Source organism: Plectropomus leopardus, chromosome 11 (genome assembly GCF_026936395.1).
Source record: "Plectropomus leopardus strain MGB_pleo_1.0 chromosome 11, ASM2693639v1, whole genome shotgun sequence".
NCBI lineage: Eukaryota > Metazoa > Chordata > Actinopteri > Perciformes > Serranidae > Plectropomus > Plectropomus leopardus.
Window position 1 is genome coordinate 7,660,914 of NC_142186.1, and position 22,333 is coordinate 7,683,246.

General features: G+C 39.5%; 1 protein-coding gene across 7 annotated transcripts in view; it reads left to right on the forward strand.

The window, feature by feature from the left end:
• LOC121946024 (neuroendocrine convertase 1-like) overlaps positions 1-22,333 on the forward strand; it is a 216,737-nt gene that overhangs the window by 104,026 nt on the left and 90,378 nt on the right. For all 7 annotated transcript variants that reach the window (XM_088083951.1, XM_088083956.1, XM_088083954.1 and 4 more), the window contains 3 exons: positions 11,789-11,826; positions 14,084-14,163; positions 15,711-15,799. In XM_088083951.1, the coding sequence (XP_087940077.1) occupies positions 11,789-11,826; positions 14,084-14,163; positions 15,711-15,799 (207 nt within the window). The remainder of the gene's footprint in view (positions 1-11,788; positions 11,827-14,083; positions 14,164-15,710; positions 15,800-22,333) is intronic.

The window sequence follows — 22,333 nt, forward strand, 5'->3', positions numbered from 1 at the left end:
GCAGCATTCAACGGGTCTGCGTGTGTGCTTGCAAGTGTGTATATCTGTGTTCTCGAGGGTGTGAGTTGCCAAGAGGCGATGATGTGTGTAGTTGTGTATGTTAATATGCCTGTGAATGTGTGTATACATGCCTTTCGGTGTGTGTGTGTGTGTGTGTGTGTGTGTGTGTGTGTGTGTGTGTGTGTGTGCAGGCGTGTTGCATTGCGGCCTCCTGCAGATGTTCTCTGGCCCCAGTGCCTCCTGCCAGCTGCTCCGCCCCCAGAACACGCTCTCTATCTCTCACACACACACACACACACACACACACACACACACACACACACACACTCCTCTTAATTAAGAGTCCTGTGCCATGGTGGGCGACTCAACGGGGGCATGATGGCACTCACACCACACACACACGCACAGACACTCGTACTCACACACGCTAGAAGAGCTCAACACAGTGTGTCTGTTTGCTGTTTACTGTGTGTTTGTGTGGCCGTGTGTGGGGAGATGATCCACTGGTGTTGCCCTTGAAGCCCCGTGGTCGTGATAGTGGTGGTGCCGGTCGGTAAACAAGCAGCTAATCAGGCCTATGTGTCTAATCCACACACTTCAGCAGACACCACAGGCAGGGCTACTGACACTAACAGACTCTCTCTTTCTGTTCAGCGGGTGTTGAGAGGAGGAGGAGGAGGAGGAGGAGGAGGAAGGAGGCGGGAGGAAGAGTAGGAGCCAGGATTTGGTTGGAGACAGGGGCAAGAGGGAGGAGGAGGGAGGAGGTGAAAGTGGAGTTGGAACCACCAGTAGATGGAGGAGTGGGAGTGGGAATTTTAAGAAAGTTCATATGAGGAGGTTGATCCAGTAAGTAAGGAGGAGGAACACGTGTGGAGAGGCAGGACTTGTTCATATACATATACTTTCAGTCAGAGTATTTCTGCAAATTAGGGCGTTCAAACAGACGTAAGCTTTGTGTGAAAAAAAAGCAGCCCCTCATTCATTTCAGTGACACAGCTGTGTTGATGCCAATGCAGGAGGATTTATCAAAACAATACAGTGTAACATCATTCGGTAAAACAGCGAGTTGGCTAGTTAAATACATGTAATTCTGCTGTCGCAATTAAAGTGTGATTGTCAAGGCGATAATTTTCCAGAGTTGTAAAATGCTGTCTTATAGTGATAGCCTATACATTGCTTGCGTGTTCTTTTTTTGATGCAGTGACAATTGCAGTCTGTTTGCCTGGTTACAATAAATTTTGTTGACCATATCCCAAATATTGCAGAAATGCACACTTTCAATATAAATTATGTTTGGGAACCTGGTTGCAGCAATTACTTAGTGGGTTTTGCCACTTAAGGGACACGATGAATCCATTATTGCAGGCTAAGCATGGGACGGTATTAAAATTTCATGTAACGATTATCCTGGCCAGAATATTTGCACTTCATGATATTATCCTCCCAATCATCAAAATATGTTTGAAACTCTTAAAGTATTTAAAAGGGGAATCCCAGGTGCCTTTTACTATTAGCTGCCCAGCAGTCTCTTCGGGTGCAGCAGGACATGATATTCATGATGATCCCAATAATGGAAGTTCCCCAGGATCAACCTATTGTGAATCACAACCTGCCTATCGTCCTATCTCTTTTGGAGACATAATAGCCAATGAGATAAGGAATGAGTTGTTACAGTGCAATATAAATCTATAGGTAGGTAAGTAGGAACAGACAGGTACTGTAAATACATTTATCAGCCTCTGTAAGTATAGATTTTACTTTTAAAGTCTGCTGTAATTCCATTCTGATCTATACCACCACACAGACAGTACACAGGTATACGTTTAATATTCAACACATATTTAATAGTGCATGAAACATGTTGGAAGCTTTTCCATTTTAGCCTCTGAAAGTTTTTAAATCCATTAATTTGCTTCAGCCCAGCTGATGGGAACTCAGCTGTGATTCATACTGCACATCCAGCATGTGTAGCATTTTAAAATGCATTATAACATATTCAATTTTGAATTAATTTTTTTAAAATAGCGGAAATAAAAGGCTCTTGTTTCCCCCCTGTATGTTCCTCCATATTCTGCCCTCAGTTCCTCTCCTTTAATGTTTGTCTTAGTCTCATAGATTTACTGTCACTTAGTCCTGCTGCTCTTCATTGTTCCTTATTATCTCTTTCTTACTTTGTTTTTCCCTCTGGTCTCTTTTTAACCTTACTCATCCCTCTAATTTCTCTGCTCTCTCTCTCTCTCTGCATTATTGTCTCCCGTCTTGCTCTCTCTCTCTCTCTCTCTCTCTCTCTCTCTCTCTCTCTCTCTCTCTCTCTCTCTCCCTCCTCCGCTCTGTCATCTCCTCTCCTCTTCTCCCTAACACACCCGGACACGACAGAACACCACGGATAGTTAATAATTCTCTAATTTCCGCTCTTCACGGCGTGTAGAAGGTGTCGCAGATAACCTGATTTATCAGACGGCTATTAGAATGTGAATCAGGGGTATTAAAGCAATGGACATTAACGTGCACATTGTTTAAACAACGCCACGGGACTAATGGATTTCAAAATGAATTTGTCAACACCGTTCTCCGTGAATATAATTAGTCAAATGAGAGCAAAGCAGTGGAGGAGACCAGAGGAGGAGTTGGAAGTAGTTTAGTGGGCAGAAAAGGATGTCATATACACACATACTGCAGCAGGGAGCTATGAATTAGACTAGATGGAGAACCGTACACTATGATGTGTGTCAAGTGATGCTGATGGAGACAGATGGGATCACCAGTGGATATGCCAAATACTGAGGAAAAAAAGTCACCTCCTTTTTCCCAGAGGGAAGTTCATTTTATGAAAAATTAACAACTTATTAGACATACTGAATAATGCCGACTGTATATCACTGGAGCAGTGTCGTAAAGTTCTGGGACTGATGTTTGGTATTGTTCATTTTTCAAGATTTTCAGCATCATAATGAATGGATGGTTACAAACAGAAGCAGCAGAGAGGATAATAGTCTCCAGGGGAATTCAGCACATTGATCTGTGGCACTTACACACGTGACAAATATAACACAGAAGCATTGTAGGAGGGAAATGGCCCATAGATTACAAGTAAAGTCATAATTACTTTGTTTTCACCTGTTAACTTTTGGTATTCTGAAACCAACAATGAATTTATTCTTCTTCTAACAAGTTCTTTTTTTTTGGTGTAGCCAAAGCCTGATTTGTATTTCATTTGTGCACGTTTCTTAAATACAATGAACACACACACACACACACACACACACACACACACACACACACACACACACACACACACACAAACACACACACAGCGTATTCTTTTTAATGCATTGTTCCGACTTTTGTATCAATAAGTATTACTCCACAGCAGAAAATAGGCCAAATGCAGCACTTACACGTGGTTGGCTTAGCTTTACTAAAACTGCAGTGCCCAGCTCTTCTAGTAAATTAGTCAGGCATTTTTTAATGAAACTCTATATTTTTTTAACCTTTATCTATTTATTTTTAAGATTTATATCCTTATGTTTGAATAGCAGGTTTTTGCTTGAGTGCTACAGACAGGGATCGGAACAGAATACAATTTAGAATAATGTCTGCTTTTAAACATCTAACTGTATTTCCATGAGATGAACATGAACGTATTTTCTCGCTAACCTCTACTGGCATCTAGCCATACCTGTAGCCTTGGCTTTATCTGTCCTGGTTTTGAGAGATCAGCCTCTGAGATTTCTGCCAAACCCTGATAGAATGGAGGTGAGGAGGATTTTGTTCAGGGCACTAACAACATTGAAAACTCACAAAATTCTGTGAACATTCAACAACAATGCTCTGCAGGAATAGTTTCTCAGTCTCAGTTACTATGACTGTTTATTTAGTAGTGTAGCTAAATTCTCTGAGATATCTACATTACATGGGCAATGATTCAGGTTGTTCTTTTTTTAAAATTAATTTGCTTTGAGTGCCACAAATAAAATTGTATTCACCTTTATTGTATTGGGATGGAGGTGGTATTGCTTGGGATGGGGGCAAAAATCAATACAGCGTAGTATCACAAAATTTTATGGTTATATATTTTGCATGTATGCCAAGTATGGATTTCTTTATTATATTATAAACATTAAAAATAAAAATTAGAGTTTTGGTAGCCTCTAGAATAATAAAATCAGTTGCTTTCTTTAAGAACATTAGCTTCATTTTGCTGCATTAAAAATAATTAAAGTGAGTTGACCAAATGTTATAAAATAGATGTTGGCAAAGTTTTCCTTTAGAGAATAAACAAGCAGCTGAAAAAAAGGTAAAAATCACAGTATATGACAGTATATGTTATTGTAATATGCAGCAAAACGCAATACATTTAAGAAGTAAAGTATGTTGATAAAATGAATTCCCACCTCTAAGTATTGCTGTAAAAAAACAACAAAGAAAATGTTTATTGAGACAAAGTCAGTAGCAAAGGAAATGCATCATTAGATATACATTTTAAGTCATTGTTCAATAAATAAAGGGATTAACCCTTTGAAACCTGAGTAAACTGGCTTGATTTCTATCAAAAACATGGGAAGAAGGGAATGAGCAACAAAAGAAGTCATCACCAAAAAAATAGCAAGAAATTAGTTAAGAGTACAAGAAAATCACCTTAAAATCAAAAATGAATAAATAATAAAAAAGAAAATGACCTGGAAATAATGCTTAAAAATATGACAATTCTGTAACATAATTCTATTATGAAAATTAGCAATAAATATAGCTTTTTTTGAGATTTTTTATTTTTTCCCCTGAGAAATTTTTCCCTAGTTTTATAAAAATCATTTTCGAAATCATTTCTGAAACATTTATTACCGACTTGCTCAATGCTTGTTTTCCCATACTTTTGAGAAAATCACGCTAATTTTTTCAGGGTTCAAGGCTTTAAATACTTGTGAAAGGCATCTGAAAGCGACACAAGAAAAGTGATGTTGCCCCAAGTTTCAGTGGTTAATAGGATACACATTCACAAGTAAATTTTAAACTTCAAAGATGTAAGTTTCTCTGGTAAAAATAGATCCTAAAGATAACATAGCTGGGAAAAGAGCCACAAACGAAGCGCTAGAATCGTCAGAGGCAGTCCAGAGAGAGCCGGGATTTGACAGACACATCCAGTTGGGGTAATGTTAAAAAACGTTGTATTTTTAAGAGCCTTTGTGATTTTTAAAAAAAATTTGAAATGAGTAGTTTTGAAATAACTCTTTGCATACATCATATAATGCCTGAGCATGAATCTGTACACGTTTAGTCGTTTTCTACACTGATGCCACGTTGGTGACCTTAAGTGATCAGTCTTACATCACTTCCTTCTTCTGCTGTATGTCTGCCCTCTTGGATCACTGTCTGTGTACATGTTGCACTTTACAGATTTGCACTTGTATTAGGTAGCAAGGAATTTGAAGTTGTGCTCACTGACTGACAGAAATATTAAGGCAAACTTTTGATAATAAATTTCAGAAATAATAACAGTACTGTAGCAGCTTGAAAGCACACTGACACTGACACACACACACACACACACACACACACAGCGGAAAAACAAAGACATTTCTCTAAAGTGGAGATCTCCATTGAAGGAAGCGTTTCAATGAACTTAAGTCCCAATGCACACACACTTCCTCTGCCACCTCCAGCTCCGTGTTTGGGTCCACTGCAGGAGGAGAGCTGGCTGCTGGGCAGTCAGGGCAGCGGGGTGTGGTGAGGGGGCGGCGAATGCGTGTCACTTGAATACTAATGTCCCACTTTAGAAGTCAACCTCTTCTCCTCCCCACGTACCCTCTGCTCCGTCCCTGTCTCTGCCTGCATCTTTTCCACACTGTCATTTCCCTCCAGTCTTTTCTTTTATGCCTTATTTTGTCACACCTCTCCCACTACTCTAAACAGTCATTTTCTCCATCTCTCTCCTTCTTCCAACTTGTCTTCTCACTCCTGTCCTCTTCTCCTTCCCTCCCTGTGCCAGGCTTTCCATCATCCACCACTCTACACCCTTGTATCAGACCTTTCACCCAGTATCACTCATCAAACTCCATCTTCCCCCCAAGATCTCTCTCTTTGCCGTTCTTTTTTTAATCCCACACAAACACACATACGCACACATCCTTGACAAAGCCAGCTAATTACAGGCAAGTGTTCACTCCAGCCCTTCTTAAATACTGAGCTGATTAATGAGACGGAGGTGTAGGGCCAGGAAGTTTCACCCTCGGCGGGTGGTGATACACACCCTTGTCTCTCGGCAGCTCTCTCATGCACACACACACACACACACACACACACACACACACACCTTACCTTTTCTTTTTCACACTTGCAAATGCAAATTTTCAACCATGTACAGGTTCATTACAGAAATTTTGGTATCATTTTTTAAGGCTTACCTCCCTCCATGCGCTTTAGACCTTCTCTTACTTCACCTTTCAGTGGCAAAGGCAGCCTGCTGATTTTTGCTAATTTTTTGTACAGTAACTCCTACAGAGAAGAGCTAAACGGTGAGAGCCAGCTGGGGGGCCCCAGGTATAGCGGGGGCCTCCTCTGAAGTGATGTCGGCTCATTGTCTCAGCGGCGGCTCAGGCACGACTCACCGTCGGCTAAAAATGGCCTCCGACACATCTCTGTGGCTGATTTGTGTGTGTGTTTGACCCCGAGGACCGGCGTGAATGCTGCGGGAGCAAGGAGATAGAGTGCAGCTGCTGCCACTGAATGCTGACACACATGCAGAGCGGCAAACGTGCACACACACCCTCACAATCACAATCTAGACTGGGTCAGCCAGGTTCAAAGCATTTGTATTCATGGAAGGTTTTGCATTGGCTCCACCACCTACAGTGTTTCATCTAACTGTGGGACGTGGCTTTCTACTTTCACACTCAGAAGACCTTGGACTGTGTTGGAGTGTGTTTATGGCTGTATTTATGGCAGTATGGTGCTACCTAAGTGAATGCACCTGACTAAATGCATTTTTCCACTAAGATCATACTTGTAAATACTTGAAGGTGCAGTGTTTTGATGTTCAAATTGACCCTTTAGACACACCACCTCTGAGCATACATGTGCTCATGCTGGGCACGTGTCAGTCCTGATCGAAATCTGTCCTCTGCAGAGACGCATGCACAAGCAGCTACATGTATGTACGTGCCAAGCCACTGAGACCTTCCATATTTTGGCAAAGATATATAAAAACCACAAATCCACATCAAATTTATCCATCAGAGGAAAAATAATTGAGAAAAGTCTCAACCAACAGCTTTTTGAGTTTAAATACTCTTTTGACATATTTTCTATCTATCATGAAAGTGCTTAATTACTTTTGAATGAACACTGACTTTGGTAAAATTTCTTTTCTGGAATAAGTAACTACTGCTTTTGACATTGTTGGGCACTCCATTTGTTGGAAAACTGGGTTGGGCTTCTGGGTACTATCCTGTCCTGGTGCAGGTCCTATTAGCAAGACATTTGCAAGAAATTATTATTAATATGCTTTTTTTTTTTTATTTCTGTTGGCAGTCTCACTTCCAGGCACATCAGCATGACACGTGGAGTACCACAAGGATCAATACTTGCCATAAAGCCAGATTTTTCAAAGCAATAACAATAATTTCCAAACTTAACAAAACTTGCTTCTACCTTTTCCTATTCTTAACTCAGATTATGTTTTGTCACTCTCCTCGGGATTCTCATAACTATATATATTTCTATCATTTGTGGTCCCTTTCTTCTTCTTTCTTGTGGTCATCTTTTTGGGCTGCAACATTGTCCTGAGTCTTTCTTTTTTTGATTATTAATTTAGGTCTTACTCTGTATCAGGTTGGAAATGTTGATGTTGTCCTCAATACATATATAAATTTTAGGTGTCATATTATAGAGAAAGATTTCAAGGTTTCTGCATGGGTTACAAAAATTCATAAAAATCTAGATTTTAAAGGCACTGCTACTGGTCCACAGATCAGAGTGTGAATGTGGTTTAATGCTTTTTCAAATCCATGTGTTCATGCACCTATCCGGGTCGTCCCTCTCCCCACTCTCCAGCTCTGCCATGGCCATTCCTTCTTCCATCCTTCATCTTTTTCTCACTTGTTATTTGTTCCTGAGCAGCTTGATATTAATAATTCCTAAATATGTCTCCATCACAAACTTGCGTAAGGGATGGTTTCACCTTTAAAACGCTAAGGTGACTCTGTGTGGTTGTATTTTTGTTGGGTTCTATCTCTTACACGCGCGCACACACACACACACACACACACACACACAAACACACACACACTAATTGTGTGTTATAGCTGAGTTGAAACAAGTAATTGAGGCTCCCTTGCCTTCTTCAAACAAGCAATACTTTTCACTTAACAGCTGAAATCCAGTGTTTGTAGAGCTGCTTTTGTGTACTTAAGGGAGGCTCATCTCGACTGGAAAATATGGCCATTTCAATAAGACTTTTAGTTTTTTAATTCAGGTTACACTCTTTCCTTTAAAAGCTTGAAAGGTTCTCCATTCAGGTAGCAAAAACTATCTTTTTGTAACTTGGATAGACCATCCATTTTAAAATAATGAGTCAAACATTTTCAGTGTTTTTTGTTTATAGTTATACAGATAATCATGGTAATTTGTAGACCACATGCATTATGTTGGTCAAATGCAGTATTCCTGAGCCATAATGTCATTAACATCTGGGTCCAGATGCATAACACTTTGTGTGGATTGATTCATAATTAAATCTGTGTGTATGCACAAAGACAGAAATCTGTTTATGCATTTTGTTTTTGTCAGATTTATAAAGCCATGTGCATGCATGTTTCTGTTTTATGAATCTCAGTCATGTTGGAACCAGGTGCGTAAGCCTCATTTCCCACCCTATGGTTGGCTTCAAATGAATGTAGGAAACACTTGAAACGTCCATTTGGGTATTGATCGTTGTTGCTTTTTCACCATTTGAAGCATTGTTAATGAAAAATCTGGCAGAAAAAAGTGTTTCAGTGTGTGTTTTAACCGTGAGGTTCTCCAGTGGTCATTACGCACGGCTTTGGCTATTTTTGGCGCCCATTACTTCATCATTTTTTTGCTAAACATCATTTTGGTCAAATCTCAAGTATAATTAATATTAGATGTCAGAAGGATGATCAGTCATAGCACTCATATTGAAAGTGACTTTACAAAGCAGGCTACCTCACATTTCAGGATTAAACAAAAAGATCATTAACAGGGGGAAGATGGCTCAAATGTAAATTTAAAGGTTAACAAAATCCATTACTCTTAAATAATTTAAAGTTAATTTAAAAAATGTGCTTGTGATTGACATTTTACTGTTTAGATTGGGAAAATTACAATCCTTGAAATTGGCAAGCACCAAAAAAAATTTTACCCACATGGTCTGAAGTCTGCATGAAGTGCGTACAGTGTCACATTCCTCCTTTTATAAAAAAAACAGTTTATATGAAGGAAAGCGCTGTTTTTGAGTGTAGTGATTGTTTAAGCCCTTGAAACCTGGATCGACATCAGTTTTCTTGTGCTGTGTTGACATGCCTTTCACAAGCTTGAAACCTAAGCAAATTGGTTAGATTTCTTGTGAATACATGAGGAAAAAGGCAATGAGTAGCTTGGCAAGAAATGCCGCACAAATTACAAGAAATTAGTAAAAAGTGACAAGAAAAAGACCTGAAAATTATTTTTTATAAAAAAGAATAATTTAAAAATTCTAGGGAAAATATCCAGAAAATCACATGTATAAGTTTAAAATATGTATTAAAAATGAAATAAATTAAGATAAAAAAATGTTTGTTTTTGGTTTTTTTCCCCTTTCTTTACTTTGAATATTGTTTCTTTTTTTAAAAAAAAACTAATTCCCTGCAAATTTTTGGACAAGGTCTTGTTAAGCTGCTCATTGCATTCTACCCACATTTTCTAAATAAGACAAACCAACTTGCACAGGTTTTAAAGGGTTAAACATTTGCCCCCCTAAAATAAACTTTAACATGTTAATTCACCAAGAACCCCTGATTTCAGTTTGCTTGTCAACAATATTATTTTTTTCTTAATTATCGGAAGGCTGTTCACATGTTTAGATCAACTTTCTGTTTTGCACATAATTGCATAAATACATTAAAATACCGAGTAGCATCACAGAGAATTGAAGCTCAGAGATTCTGAAATGAAAAGGACAAATCTTGGAGCAAAAGAGATGGAGTTGGAGCAGAGGAATGTGAGAGAGTCTCCTGATTTCACTGATGACGAAGTTGGAGGGCCATAAAGGGAAAACAGATCAGCGTGAGGGGGCATTTGGAGACGATATCTGACATTTCATAACTCTTTAATGAATCACTTGAATTCCATATGAAGACATCATGTTGGCCCATAGCGCAGTATCACTCGGTACACCTCTTTAAATCAAAAGTATGCAAAAAACCTGCTCAGCATCCTCGCTTGGCCCTATGTTCAGTGTGGAAATCCAACTTGGCTCAGGCGAGGAGGAAAGTTGGCCAGCGAGCCCTCTCTCTTGTTCCCTTGAGAATAAGAAACTAAAAATCTATGAAAAACGCTCAGCATCAACTGGTGCTTCATTTTTCTTATACCAGGCCACAGTTGGTAAAAACATACAGTAAAATTCACTTGTTTGACAAGATAACCCTAACTGTGAACTGCATCTCAGTGGAAGAAAGCGATTGAAAGAATGCAACTTTAATGCTCGTAAATTTCAGTATTTATCCCAGGAAATAAAATGTACTTCACTGTCAGAGAGACCCGGAGCATCAGTAACTCTAGCTAGAATAAAAACAGAGAGGAACATTTAAACTGCATGTAAAGAAGCTCCAGAGTGGTGGACGAGGAGAGAATAAAGCATAAGTGGTTATGTGGAGGACATAGCAGGTTGACCTGGCATGGTATGGCACAGCATGGCACGGCATGGCAGGCTCCAATGAGGCTTCACCCACCCAGGGCTCCATCCCGCCTGAGCTCCACACAATCAGACCTCAACAGCAAAACCGACTGCAGGTTACCATGACAACCCGGAGGCACTGCCTGCATGGGACAAAGGCTGGCAGGTCCCGTGTGTGTGTGTGCGTGTGTGTGTGATTGAGAGAGAGAGAGTGAGTGATGTCTGGCAGAGCAGGCGCGGGCCTCCTGGGGCCCTCATTCGTTTGTCTCTCGCTGAGACCACAGGAGCCCTGATGCAGCAGAGATGGAGGAGGAGGCGGTGGTTGGGGTGAGGAGAGGCGGAGGATGGCGAGAGGGCAAGTGAAAGAAAGGCAACTGATGTGGAAAGAGAGGATGATAAAAAAGGATGCAGGAAAAAGGTGAAGAGTGAATAAAAGAGAAGGGGAAAAAATGGCGAAATGAATGCATTTGAAATTTGAGGGACGAGAGATTATGCGGTGCCCATTTGTTCGCTCACTTATCCATCAGTCATGTGCAGCACCTCACACAGCAGAGCCTGGATCTTGACGAAACTTCAGCGTTACAGTTTGGCAAATTAATTACACCAATTAGCAGGGTACTCAAAATTTCAAAGTTTTAATAACCTGTCTACCACAAATGACTTGAAATAGCTCTTACATGGCTTCACAGAAAATCATGAAACAATGGGTGTACTTATGGCCTGACGTACCAAAACATTAAAATGTGGAGTTGATTTTTTTTTTTTTTAACTTCTTTGTCCAGAGCATCAGATGTCTCCTCCCCGTATCAAATACCCAGATTGTAGACAGATTTTTGACTCCTTTATGTTATTATGTATGTCATTTATGTCTCATTAATGTTTTCTTTTTGTCTTTTTCAGGTGTGGATCACACAAACAAGGACCTGAAGAAAAACTTTGTAAGTAAACTTAAAATGAGATTTTTAACAACAGTTCCAGATCTACTTTAAAGAAACAGTGTGTAGGATTTAGTGTCATCTAGTGGTGAGGACTTCTCCCATGTTGCCAAGCTTTAACTTCATGTTAGGATTCCTTCAGTGTTCATTGTTCAGGAAGCTGAAACTGAATTGAGCTGAATTATCTGCAGAGGTCTCTTTCTCTCCTAAACAAGTGGAACGGGGTCCGGTTGTTCAAAAAATTGAAAATCCTACATTTGGCTGTCCAGGATCAGCTAATCCATTTTACTTTTGTGCCAGTTTTTCAAAGCAGTATTAGACTTTTCAAGATTACCAAATCGAAATAACCAGAGCTCTAATTGGGGCAACAGATCACAGTGTAGGCAGCTTGCCATCAAACACACTGTAATTAAAACTCTTCACCATAGGTGCCGTCAAAGAGAGCAAAATGGACATCTTTGAATAATTTCTGATGATTTTGACAGCTATTTTAGGGTATCATTTTTGTGGGGATAACTGCCTAATGTCTGCTTTATCTATTTTATCACAGTAACTGTTAAAGCAATCAAGTGCAAAATATAAACAAGGCTAGGTAAAAATATTTGAAATATTTAAAAGCTGTTTTACATTTCGTTCCTGAAACCCACACTGAATCCAGCCTTCTGCTGGTATCAAAATAATCCAGACTTTTTTTATACTTATCTCTCTATAAAGTTTTACATGGGTTAAGGTGTTTTAAACTGGTGAAAACACTGAATAAAGCAGTTTCATGTTAAATATTAGTGTTTCTCTAATGCTGTTCGGCTCGTTGCAACCACCTGCTAACACCTGCTTATGTGTGCTCACCTTATTTTCTAAACCATAACATATGGAACCTATGAGTTTATTCAATAAAACAGTGTTACATTAAAAATATCTGACATCGCTCATCTGGGAGGTGGTGCTATAGCCAGTGTTTGGATTGTCTGTTCTGGTTTGGGCTACTGTAGAGCAGGGATGCACAATAATTTTGTCACATCATCGATATCGGCTGCTGTTGGCTTTAAAATGAAATATCTGTATTGGTAAACCAACCATAAGTTGAAGTATTTTCTTATTTTACACAATAAATCAATACTACATATACTGAAAAGCATTCTATTTTATGTCTCCATCTGCTGACGATCCATCACGCTAAGATTAGGCATAATATTATGTTAATTCCACACAGAAGAGACCTGATGATCACTAAAATTAGGTGGGGAATAAAGTCGCTATGTCGATATTGGTATCTGTTATTGGTCAAATGAGTTGTTATGTATTAACATATAAGATATTAGCAAAAAAAATCCAATATCACGCATCCCTTCTGTAGAGATATGCTGGTGCAACATGGCAGACTCTGGATAAGGATCTGCTCCCCAAGTAAATATAAACGGCAAAGTCTAAGGTATCAAAAACGCAACGATTCTTATTTTCAGGTGATATATACAATAAAAAAATTTAATTTCTGCCAATATATGCCTGTAAATCCTACACACTGGAGCTTTAAGCTGGGCAGTAAAATGTTGTCATTATAGTTGATCTCAGCCAAGTATCTCAGAAAAGGGTATGCAATGTAATATCTGATTCTGCTGTCTTTTTATGAGGTTATAGTTTTCCATCAGTGCTGTGTGTTTACACAAACATGGCTGGATTTTCATTAGACTGAAATCTGTGTATTGACTTTCACTCAAACTGTCCAACTTCTCAATTACTTAAAACCTGAGGCAATAAAACGGTCATATAGTGATAGAGCGGTTTTATTCTGTTAGGCTGGTGTTACACCGGCTAGCCATAAAGCATATGTGGAGTGGCAGTGTTGTTTGCTCCTGTCTTGTCGTTTATAATCCTATAGGCAGTTTGAAGCGCACAGGCCAACTTGTACTTTGTCAGAGCAGATTGTCTGGCATGGATAAGCCTGGCTGGAGAGAGATACATAATTGCTCTTGTACGGTTTGCTGCCAAGACATCCTCCTCCTGTTATGCCTATATACACTGGCAAACAAGTCATTCAAACATGCTCACTTTTATGAGGCACGCATAAACCACACAGACACAGTCACAGGCATCTCCTCAGTGACAGTGATTGCCGTCAGTCAGGAGAAAAATGTTGACAGACTAATTCAAGTGCCTAGTATCAAGAGTTTTTCACAGGATTCCTTCATTTCCTGCCATGTCTCTGTGATGTTTTGTTTCGAGTGTTACGTTGTGTTCCATTTGTTTTCTGTCTGGATTACAGGAGGCCGTCGCCAGTTTTGACCTGCGAGCTTCACACGGTCTGTCTCATGATCCCATGCCTGTCAGAGATGAGGAGAATAGGTAACGATGCTTGTCCTGTGTTTCTTGTCTTGGAGGAGTCAATTAACTGACCAATGTAGTTTTGATAAAACCAAAAAAACACAAGAAAAAAGTTTAAGAAATAAATTAAACATTGTATTTATCTGCTCTAATGTGAGATGCAAACAGTTGCATGTACGGGCTAACTAGCCAACAGTTGTAGCCTAACCAGCGATAGGCTTCACTTTACCTAACTGTATTTTGTAGGCTTGCAGGAGTAAATGTTAAATAACCCTCTTCACAATAGCATGGTCCACTATTTTGAGAGTTTAGGCTAATGTGTGCAGTTCATGCTCTTTGTCAGGTTTGGGGTAGTTTTATATTCCAGTAACCTTAGCCAGTGTTACCCAAGATAGTGTCACATTTGGGGCCAACTCCTCTGTGGGACCCTTTTTAGTCCTGAACTTGAGAGTCAGAAATTGTGTAAGATAAGCTAAAACAGTATTTATCCAAAGGGAAATTGCTGAATTGCTGTATTGCTTGGTGTACACCCACCAAAGACGCTTATCAGAATACTATAGCATGCATTCATTAGTTCCAATAAACCTCATGCCTTCCATCAAATAACACCAAGGTTAACAACACAACAGTATATTTTGATATAAATCAAACTTTGATAGTTAACGTAAAGCTAAGCAGCAAATAACTTGTACTAACCTTCTGAGTTTGCTAATGTTGTTTCTTAAGTGTGTATTTGGTATAAAATGTTGTCCGTGGATCAGATCATAAAGCTATGGGAAGTCCTGCACTAACACGGTCAACTTCTCCATATTTATCATACAGTGACATTTACAGAAGAAAAGAAATGCATCTACCAGCTCTTATTGATGATTGATGGTCACATGACATGACCGTCAATCACAAGCGTGTTTTGGCATCTTGCTGCATGCCAAAATGCTGCCTTCACACCCTGAAAAATAGGCTCTTGAGAACTCTTGTGCACTACGATGACTTTGCTCTCGCTTTTGAGCGATCCTTACGTGAATCCAAATAGAAAACAATGGATTCACAGGTACAAAAGACACACAATAGAGGACCACATTGTGTAAAAGGCATTGCTTATACCCAGTGGTAAATCTGCCACCGTCAAAGCAACCTAAATAAACAAAAAAGCTTAGCTACAGGAGTGGGCTAAACAAACGGTCGGTTAGCCCACGAAAGGATATTGGACTCACAGTGTAGTATTACAAAAGTACGTCATGGTAAATATGTTAAACATATTTAGAAAATGTAGTTAAAAAAAAGCTACAAACGTGACATATCAAGCCAAGAAATGTCTCAGTGTTTATAGTCCTGTGCATGAACATGAAATCAGCTGCAGAAAGCCTCCCTTGCTTTTAGCTGCAGTTTCCAGTATCTTGGTGTTTGTCTGTACCACCAGTCTTAATTTGCAGGATGTACTGTGTGTAATTGTCTGCCCAGGCTTAATTTGGGGTGTGCTCAGGTCAACACATCCAACAAAAAGGAAAACTCACATCTCTGCATATTCAGTCTCGCTAAGTGGCTAACATCTTCCCCCTGTGTTTCAGTCACGGTACCCGATGTGCAGGGGTAGTTGCCATGGAGGCCAACAACTCCTACTGCGGTGTGGGCATCGCCTTCAATGCCAGGATCGGAGGTGAGGAAAACAATACAGCCTCATCAAGACAGTGGGAGGCAGTGCATTGTGGGTGTATACTGCAGTGGCCAAGACTATGACATGGCATTTTCAGAAACACTTGTAGTAGGGCTTTAATTTCTTAGAAAGTAGTTACTATTGAAAGAAATAAAAAATAATAATTTCCATTTGGAGTATTTTAAAAAGCAACTACAGCACAACAGATGCTTTACATGAACACTATCGTCATCAATGCTACATTGGATTTTTGTGAGGAACAGTGTTGTCTTTTGCATTTATGCAGAAAATCTTGAAAATAAAGAGGCACACATCAGATTGATCGTTTCTCACCCATCAATTCCTGTAGGAAATAAGATGAAATCAGTAACAGAACCTCTTGAGCCTTACTTATTAAACTTAAGCAGAGACCTCCGAAGTTGAAAAATAAAGCCAATGCTGAAGTACCAAAAACTGCGGTTCATTAAATGGCCACTAGAGGCTGGCTCCAAAACACAGTAAATCCCCACAGACCCACGTGTTAAAATGCCCAACTTTACAGCAGAAATAAATATGTTTACAGCCTGGTAATAAAGAAGGGTTTTTTTCTCTGTAGCTAATTTTAATCATTATGATAACTGTACAGAGGATGAAGTTTTCGTAACTCACCCATTTGCATTTCATTAGGGCTTAAACTTATACATATTTAGGGGCAAGGCTAATTGAGTGACAGGCTACAAAAACCAAGATGACCATGGCCAGAATGCCAAACTCGATCCTTTAAAATGACATTCCACAAACCAGTGGATGACGTCATGGTAGCTATGTTCATAATGTAAACAGTCAATGATGTAACTTAACCTCAAAACAGTCAAACAAAAAGCATTATATCATTCAACTCAGATTTTTGGGCCCAAATTTTGTTGTGATGACTTATTAAAAAATGCATGTCCAGTGCAGCGACTTCTGACAGGAATAATTTACATGTTATTAAGATTATCAAAGATCATTAACGATCATTTTTCAGGCATTTCTGCTTTATTGACAAAGATACACAGAAAAGGCAGCAGAGAGAGATGATGATCTGCGTCAGAAAGACAGCTTCCACCGGAGCGGCTGCAGTATGAACTCGGTGTGCGCTCTACCTGATGAGCTACCAGGGCACCCCCAAAAAATAATATTTTAGAATTTAGTATCGCCTTGTAAGTAATGCTAAATGAAAGGGCTGGTGCCATATTTGGTTAAGATGGAAGTTGACATGTACTGGTTTGTTGGTGGTAAGCATAAGATTTTTAAAAAAATTGCAGAAAATAATGGCAATTTTGAGTGGTTTTAGCTAATCTTTTAGAATCTGCAGTCTCCTATCCTGCTATAGCCTTACCCAGTCTGTGTTATTTTTTGTCCGTGTTTCCAAATTACAGCTGATAATAGGCTTATCACCTTTGAAGTCATAAGTCTGTTCCAGAGTCTTTAAGATGAAGTTTTGGTTTTAAGTGGTCCTAGGCTCCTAAGAGTGAGCGTGTGTAATTTATTTGGTGTGTATGTATGGCTTTGGGTTTGTGTGACTGTGAGAGACTACACGGTGACTGGCTGCTATTGAGCCGTGCTGACCCTATTTAACAGCTCATTTTTTAGTGGGAGCTTCAGTAATGGCTTTTTTAGTGTTGGTTGTAACATTGGCGAGGGATGAATACACAAGATAGCCCATTTTCTGTTGTGAAATCAAAGATTTTTTATAGGATTCTCTAAGAGTGCTATAAAGCACAAGTTAATGAGGAGTACATGATATGTTTGACTAAGAAAATTTCCCACAGCTCTCAGATCTGAAGGCGGCTGTATAAATGCTGACAGTGATGTCATCAGCGCAAAATATGAATGGAGGAATCCCTCGGTTGAACTCTGACATTTGAACTCTGCTCTGTGATCTTTAACCCTTGACCCTCCCTCATTTGTCACAGGCTGATGAGAGCCTCTTGCAGAATTGACAAAAACAGAAAAAAACACTGTTTGTGAGGCAGGACCAGGAATCTCTTTCCATAGTTAGTCTTAATTTCACCTTGCTGAATCTATTTTATCCCGAACTCAGAAACTGAGTCTGGCACACAGGAGATGAAGGGGCAAGACCCAAATGAAAGATGCATGTCGAACCACTGGGTGCTGTTGCGACCTGTGCTAACTGCGTGACAATGAGGGCTGACTGAGATTTACCTCTCTGTGTGCTTCGGTTTGGGAAATGGACTTGAAATTCTCTGTGAAATTTACGTGGCTCTGTAAGATTTGATGTTGTTTTGAAAGTATACACTAAGTGAATGTGATGAATCAACAGAGAGAAGACAAGTGAGGCCTGATGAATCAGCTTGAACGGATGTACGCTTGTCATTTGAAATGCATTGTCATGCAAGCAGATTATATTAAGACATTAGAAGAAAAGAGAAACATTTCTTGTTACATCACAATAACCAGACAAACATCTAAGAATGTCCTTTAGTGGGAACAAAATCCTCCTTGATTCAATGTCATTTCTTAAGAAAGGCATTTGAATTGGACAGAACATAGATATGAAGAATTTAGATTTAGTTTATTTGAAAAGGAACAGTGCAGATTAAAAAATACACAAGGTATAAAAATGCCAGAATAAGCCAGGGGGCTATTTTTTTAACCTGTAGTCCCTTGGCCAAGGTGTTACAGAAGGCTTCCAAAAAACAGCAAAGCAAAAGAACAAAGAAACAGGGCATATGGTTTAAAAGACTTCTTTAAACACACTGACAAGAGAAAGAAAAACTAAACTAAACAAATTAAAAAAAAAAAAAAGAAAAAGAAAAAAGAGCAAGACATGCAAATTAAAGGCTGGAAAATAATACAGAAATTTTAATGCACTGTAAGCGGTAGTGACGTATGTACATATAAAATGACGTTGCAAAGCAAGTAGAATGTATAAATAACAGCATGGAGAAGACTTAAGTGCTGACAAGTGTAAATATTTATCATCATTTCTTTTAACTGGTTACTGAAAGATCTCTCAGTGGTAAGTTCTCTAATGTAAATTGGAATTCTACTCTGTTGAGCCTGTGACAGACCAGCAGCTAAAACGGCTAAAAGAACCTTTACACAACGGGATAGTACATTCTCCTCTTTTGGACCCCCGAGTAACACAGTTGTTTGTTCTACCGCTGATGTAGACTACGATTGATGGTGGAGCTAAGTCATGGGTCTTTTTTTTTAATCTGGCAGGGATGGAAGTGATTTTTACCAAGTGTTTTGAGGGCTTGTTTGTGTAGTGATTCAAGCGGTTTTAATGTGCCATAGTTGGCCTGTGACCAGGTTTTTGTACAGTAATTCAGATGTGTGAAAATCATTTGAGTGAAGAAACATCTTGGCGGCCTCTTGAGACATGATTTCTAGTGGATCAAAAATTATCAAGATTGAATCAGAGCCTTTTACAGGGTTTTTTTTAACATCTGACCTAACTGAAAGGTTAAATAATTGTATTTATGAAAGCAAAAGTAAGTTCACTTATTTCAACTGCAACAATAGACTGTATTGAAGTCTAGCATGACAGTTCCCCAAAAGTGAAGCCAAAACATCTTGATCGCCCTCTGGTGGCTGGCAGCAGTACAGGTAATGAACTCCATATTAGCAAATGGGACATGAGCCGCCTAAAAACTCCCTGGACACCGAGATCGTCCAAAAGTCTGACCATGAGGAAGAGGAGACTCACATCCTTATTGTGGAGGGCTTTCTGCTTTACACCCATGGACCTTTGATCGACGTGCTGAACCAACGTTACTTTATTTCCATCCCATATGAAGATAGCAAAAAGAGGAGGTGCTCTAGGAACTACACGGTGCCAGACCCCCCCGGTCTGTTCAATGGCCATGTCTGGCCCATGTATTTGAAACGCAAGAACATAGCGTGATAGTGTCTGTCATTTTAGGTAAATCCTATCACTCTGATGTTGGATTTAATTAGTTGTACGATGCTTAAAAAGCGTGGTGGACATCATGATTGACATCTCTGCATGTCAGGTGTTGTGCAAGCGATCAGGGGTGCTGGTTGGGTTGGAAAAGTTTATGAATGACAACTCTATGTCATAGCTCCACTTCATGATCGCTACCGCACGCAATGGCTCCAAAAGCGCAAGATGGATGCGTTGTTAATCTTTATACACAGTCTGTAGCTGCGACCAGCAGCTCTGTAGCTCACTCTGTCAGTTGGTCGATTGATTGGTCTGTGGATCCACAAAAGGTCCCTTCATCCTTCGGCTTACAACAATTCAGAAAGCTGAAATTACACATGTTGGTGGCAGCTTTTGCAAACTGGCACTTGTTTAAATTTTTTTTCTAGCTATTAAATTAAGCAGCTATAATCAGCATAATTATAATGATAATAGGTCACATCGCTCACTGCAAAAGGCTACCTGTCTGACTTAAACTCAGCTGAGACTCAGCTTATATGGGATGCACACTCTACTAGGTGAGCTAGAGGACGCCCCACCAGGAGAATCGTGACCCGGCTCTGCAGTTTCTCTACGCTCTATTGAACTTTATAGCATCAGCTCACTGATTTGGTTTTCTGGCCCGCAACTTTACTGTTTTCCTTCATTCTCACTGCTCTCATATCAATACTTTGAGTCATAACAGCCAGCTGTTTCAGCAAAAAAGCTCTAAAAACTGACACTATGGTACCTATCCAGCACCAAACAGACAGACAGACAAAGTTTACCACTTGCCGGTGAACATAGTGGAGCATTTAACATTGAAAGAGCCCAATATTTCCCTCAAGGAGTTCAAGGAAAAGTTTATTGTTTTCAATAAAACTACATTCCTTCAGTGCTATGGTGAATACAATAATAAAAAAATACAAAACAAAGTAAGACAAAAACCAAGCACAAACACAGGACTTCACAGGAGTACAAGAAGTATCAAGTTGACTTTTTGTCAGAGCTTTTGTGTGTGTCTGCAACAGTTGGCAGGGAGGAGCAAGAGTTCAGTAACCTGAAAGCCTGTGAGGGAAATGCTGTTAGACAGTCCTGTGGTATGGACCAGATGCTGCTGGAAGTTTTTTAAAGTGTCAGTGGGTTGAACAGTCTGTTGGAGGAATGAGAGTAGTCTGTGATAATGGTAGTTGGTGGGGACCAAAACAGAACTTAAAGGAGATTTAATGTGCCCGATAATGTACATTTATCAGAAACATGGCAGCAAATGAGTATGCATGTTGTATCAGCTGGATTTGTACAGCTGGTAAACAAGTTCACCAAAGTATAACATATATATATATATATATAATACTTAAATGTTGTTTTTACAGCAAGTGTCCAGTCTCTCTCTCTCTGTTGAAAACTGAAGCACACTTCTCTCACTTTTGGCTTTAGCCTGAACCGCTGTCTCTTTTTGATACAATGCTTCAGTAGCAGACTGACAAAATGTTACGTAATGTCACGTAATCCATGATTCAAACATGTATAATTCACATGCTATATATAGGGATATTATTTTGGCTGCCATCTAGATTTTAGTAGCATACTAAGGTAGTGAGATGCCCTCTAGGCTCCCTGGAGGTGGATAGAAGAAAATACTACTTCAGCTTTCTCCCACTGTAGATATTTGGTCATCCAGTGATGTCAAAACAGAGCATTAAATCGCAACCCAGGCTGCCATGGCTACAGTCATGTTGCAAGTATTGCAAGCAGTATTGCAACTCCAGTCAATCATAGGCTGTATGTCATTTATGTATGTTATCTTCACATTATTGTCATTATCAGGGGTGTAAATAGCAGTATGCATTTTTTTCAGAATTTACATTTTTTCAGAATGCATACATTGTGAAACTTTAACGTACATCCAAACACTAATTTGCGCTGCAAGTAGTTTGTTAAAGCTTTCTCTCCAAAAATTATCACAGGTTTTAAGTCTATAAAGGCAGATACTAGATATTTTTGTTTTTCAAAGAATTTTTTGGGGCTTTTATGCCTTTAATGTATAGGAAAGACCAAGTGTGAAAGTGGGAGAGAGAGGGGGGGTGACATGCAACAAAGGGCCAAGGCTGGAATTGAACCTGTGGCTGCTGCGGCAAGGACACAACCTCTGTACATGTGGTGCCTGCTCTAGCCACTGAGCCACTGGATGCCCCAAGGTATTAGATATTTCTAAAAGACCCGTGGCGACTAATAATCCAGCAAGAGATTAAACGCCATTATTTCCATAAATGTGATCGCTTGTCAGTAACGGTAACCCAGAGCAGCCGACATTTGCTAAGCCTAAACCTGTCACCAGTATTTAGAGGACACGAAAGGTATAAATTATTGTGCAATTTTATCTCACAGCTGTTATTGGCCAGGTGACTGTAATCACTTTCTTGCACATTCTCACAACAAGCACCCAGTTTAAAATAACCATTGACATTTTCCTGTTAACAACCAGCAATGGAGAAAATGCAGAAAAATAAAAATATAGCAACAGCAGACGGAAAGACAGACAGTGATGGACTTCATGCAGCTACAGAAAACAGATAAAGAAGCACACACAACAGAGACAGACTTATATGAAACAAGAGGAAACA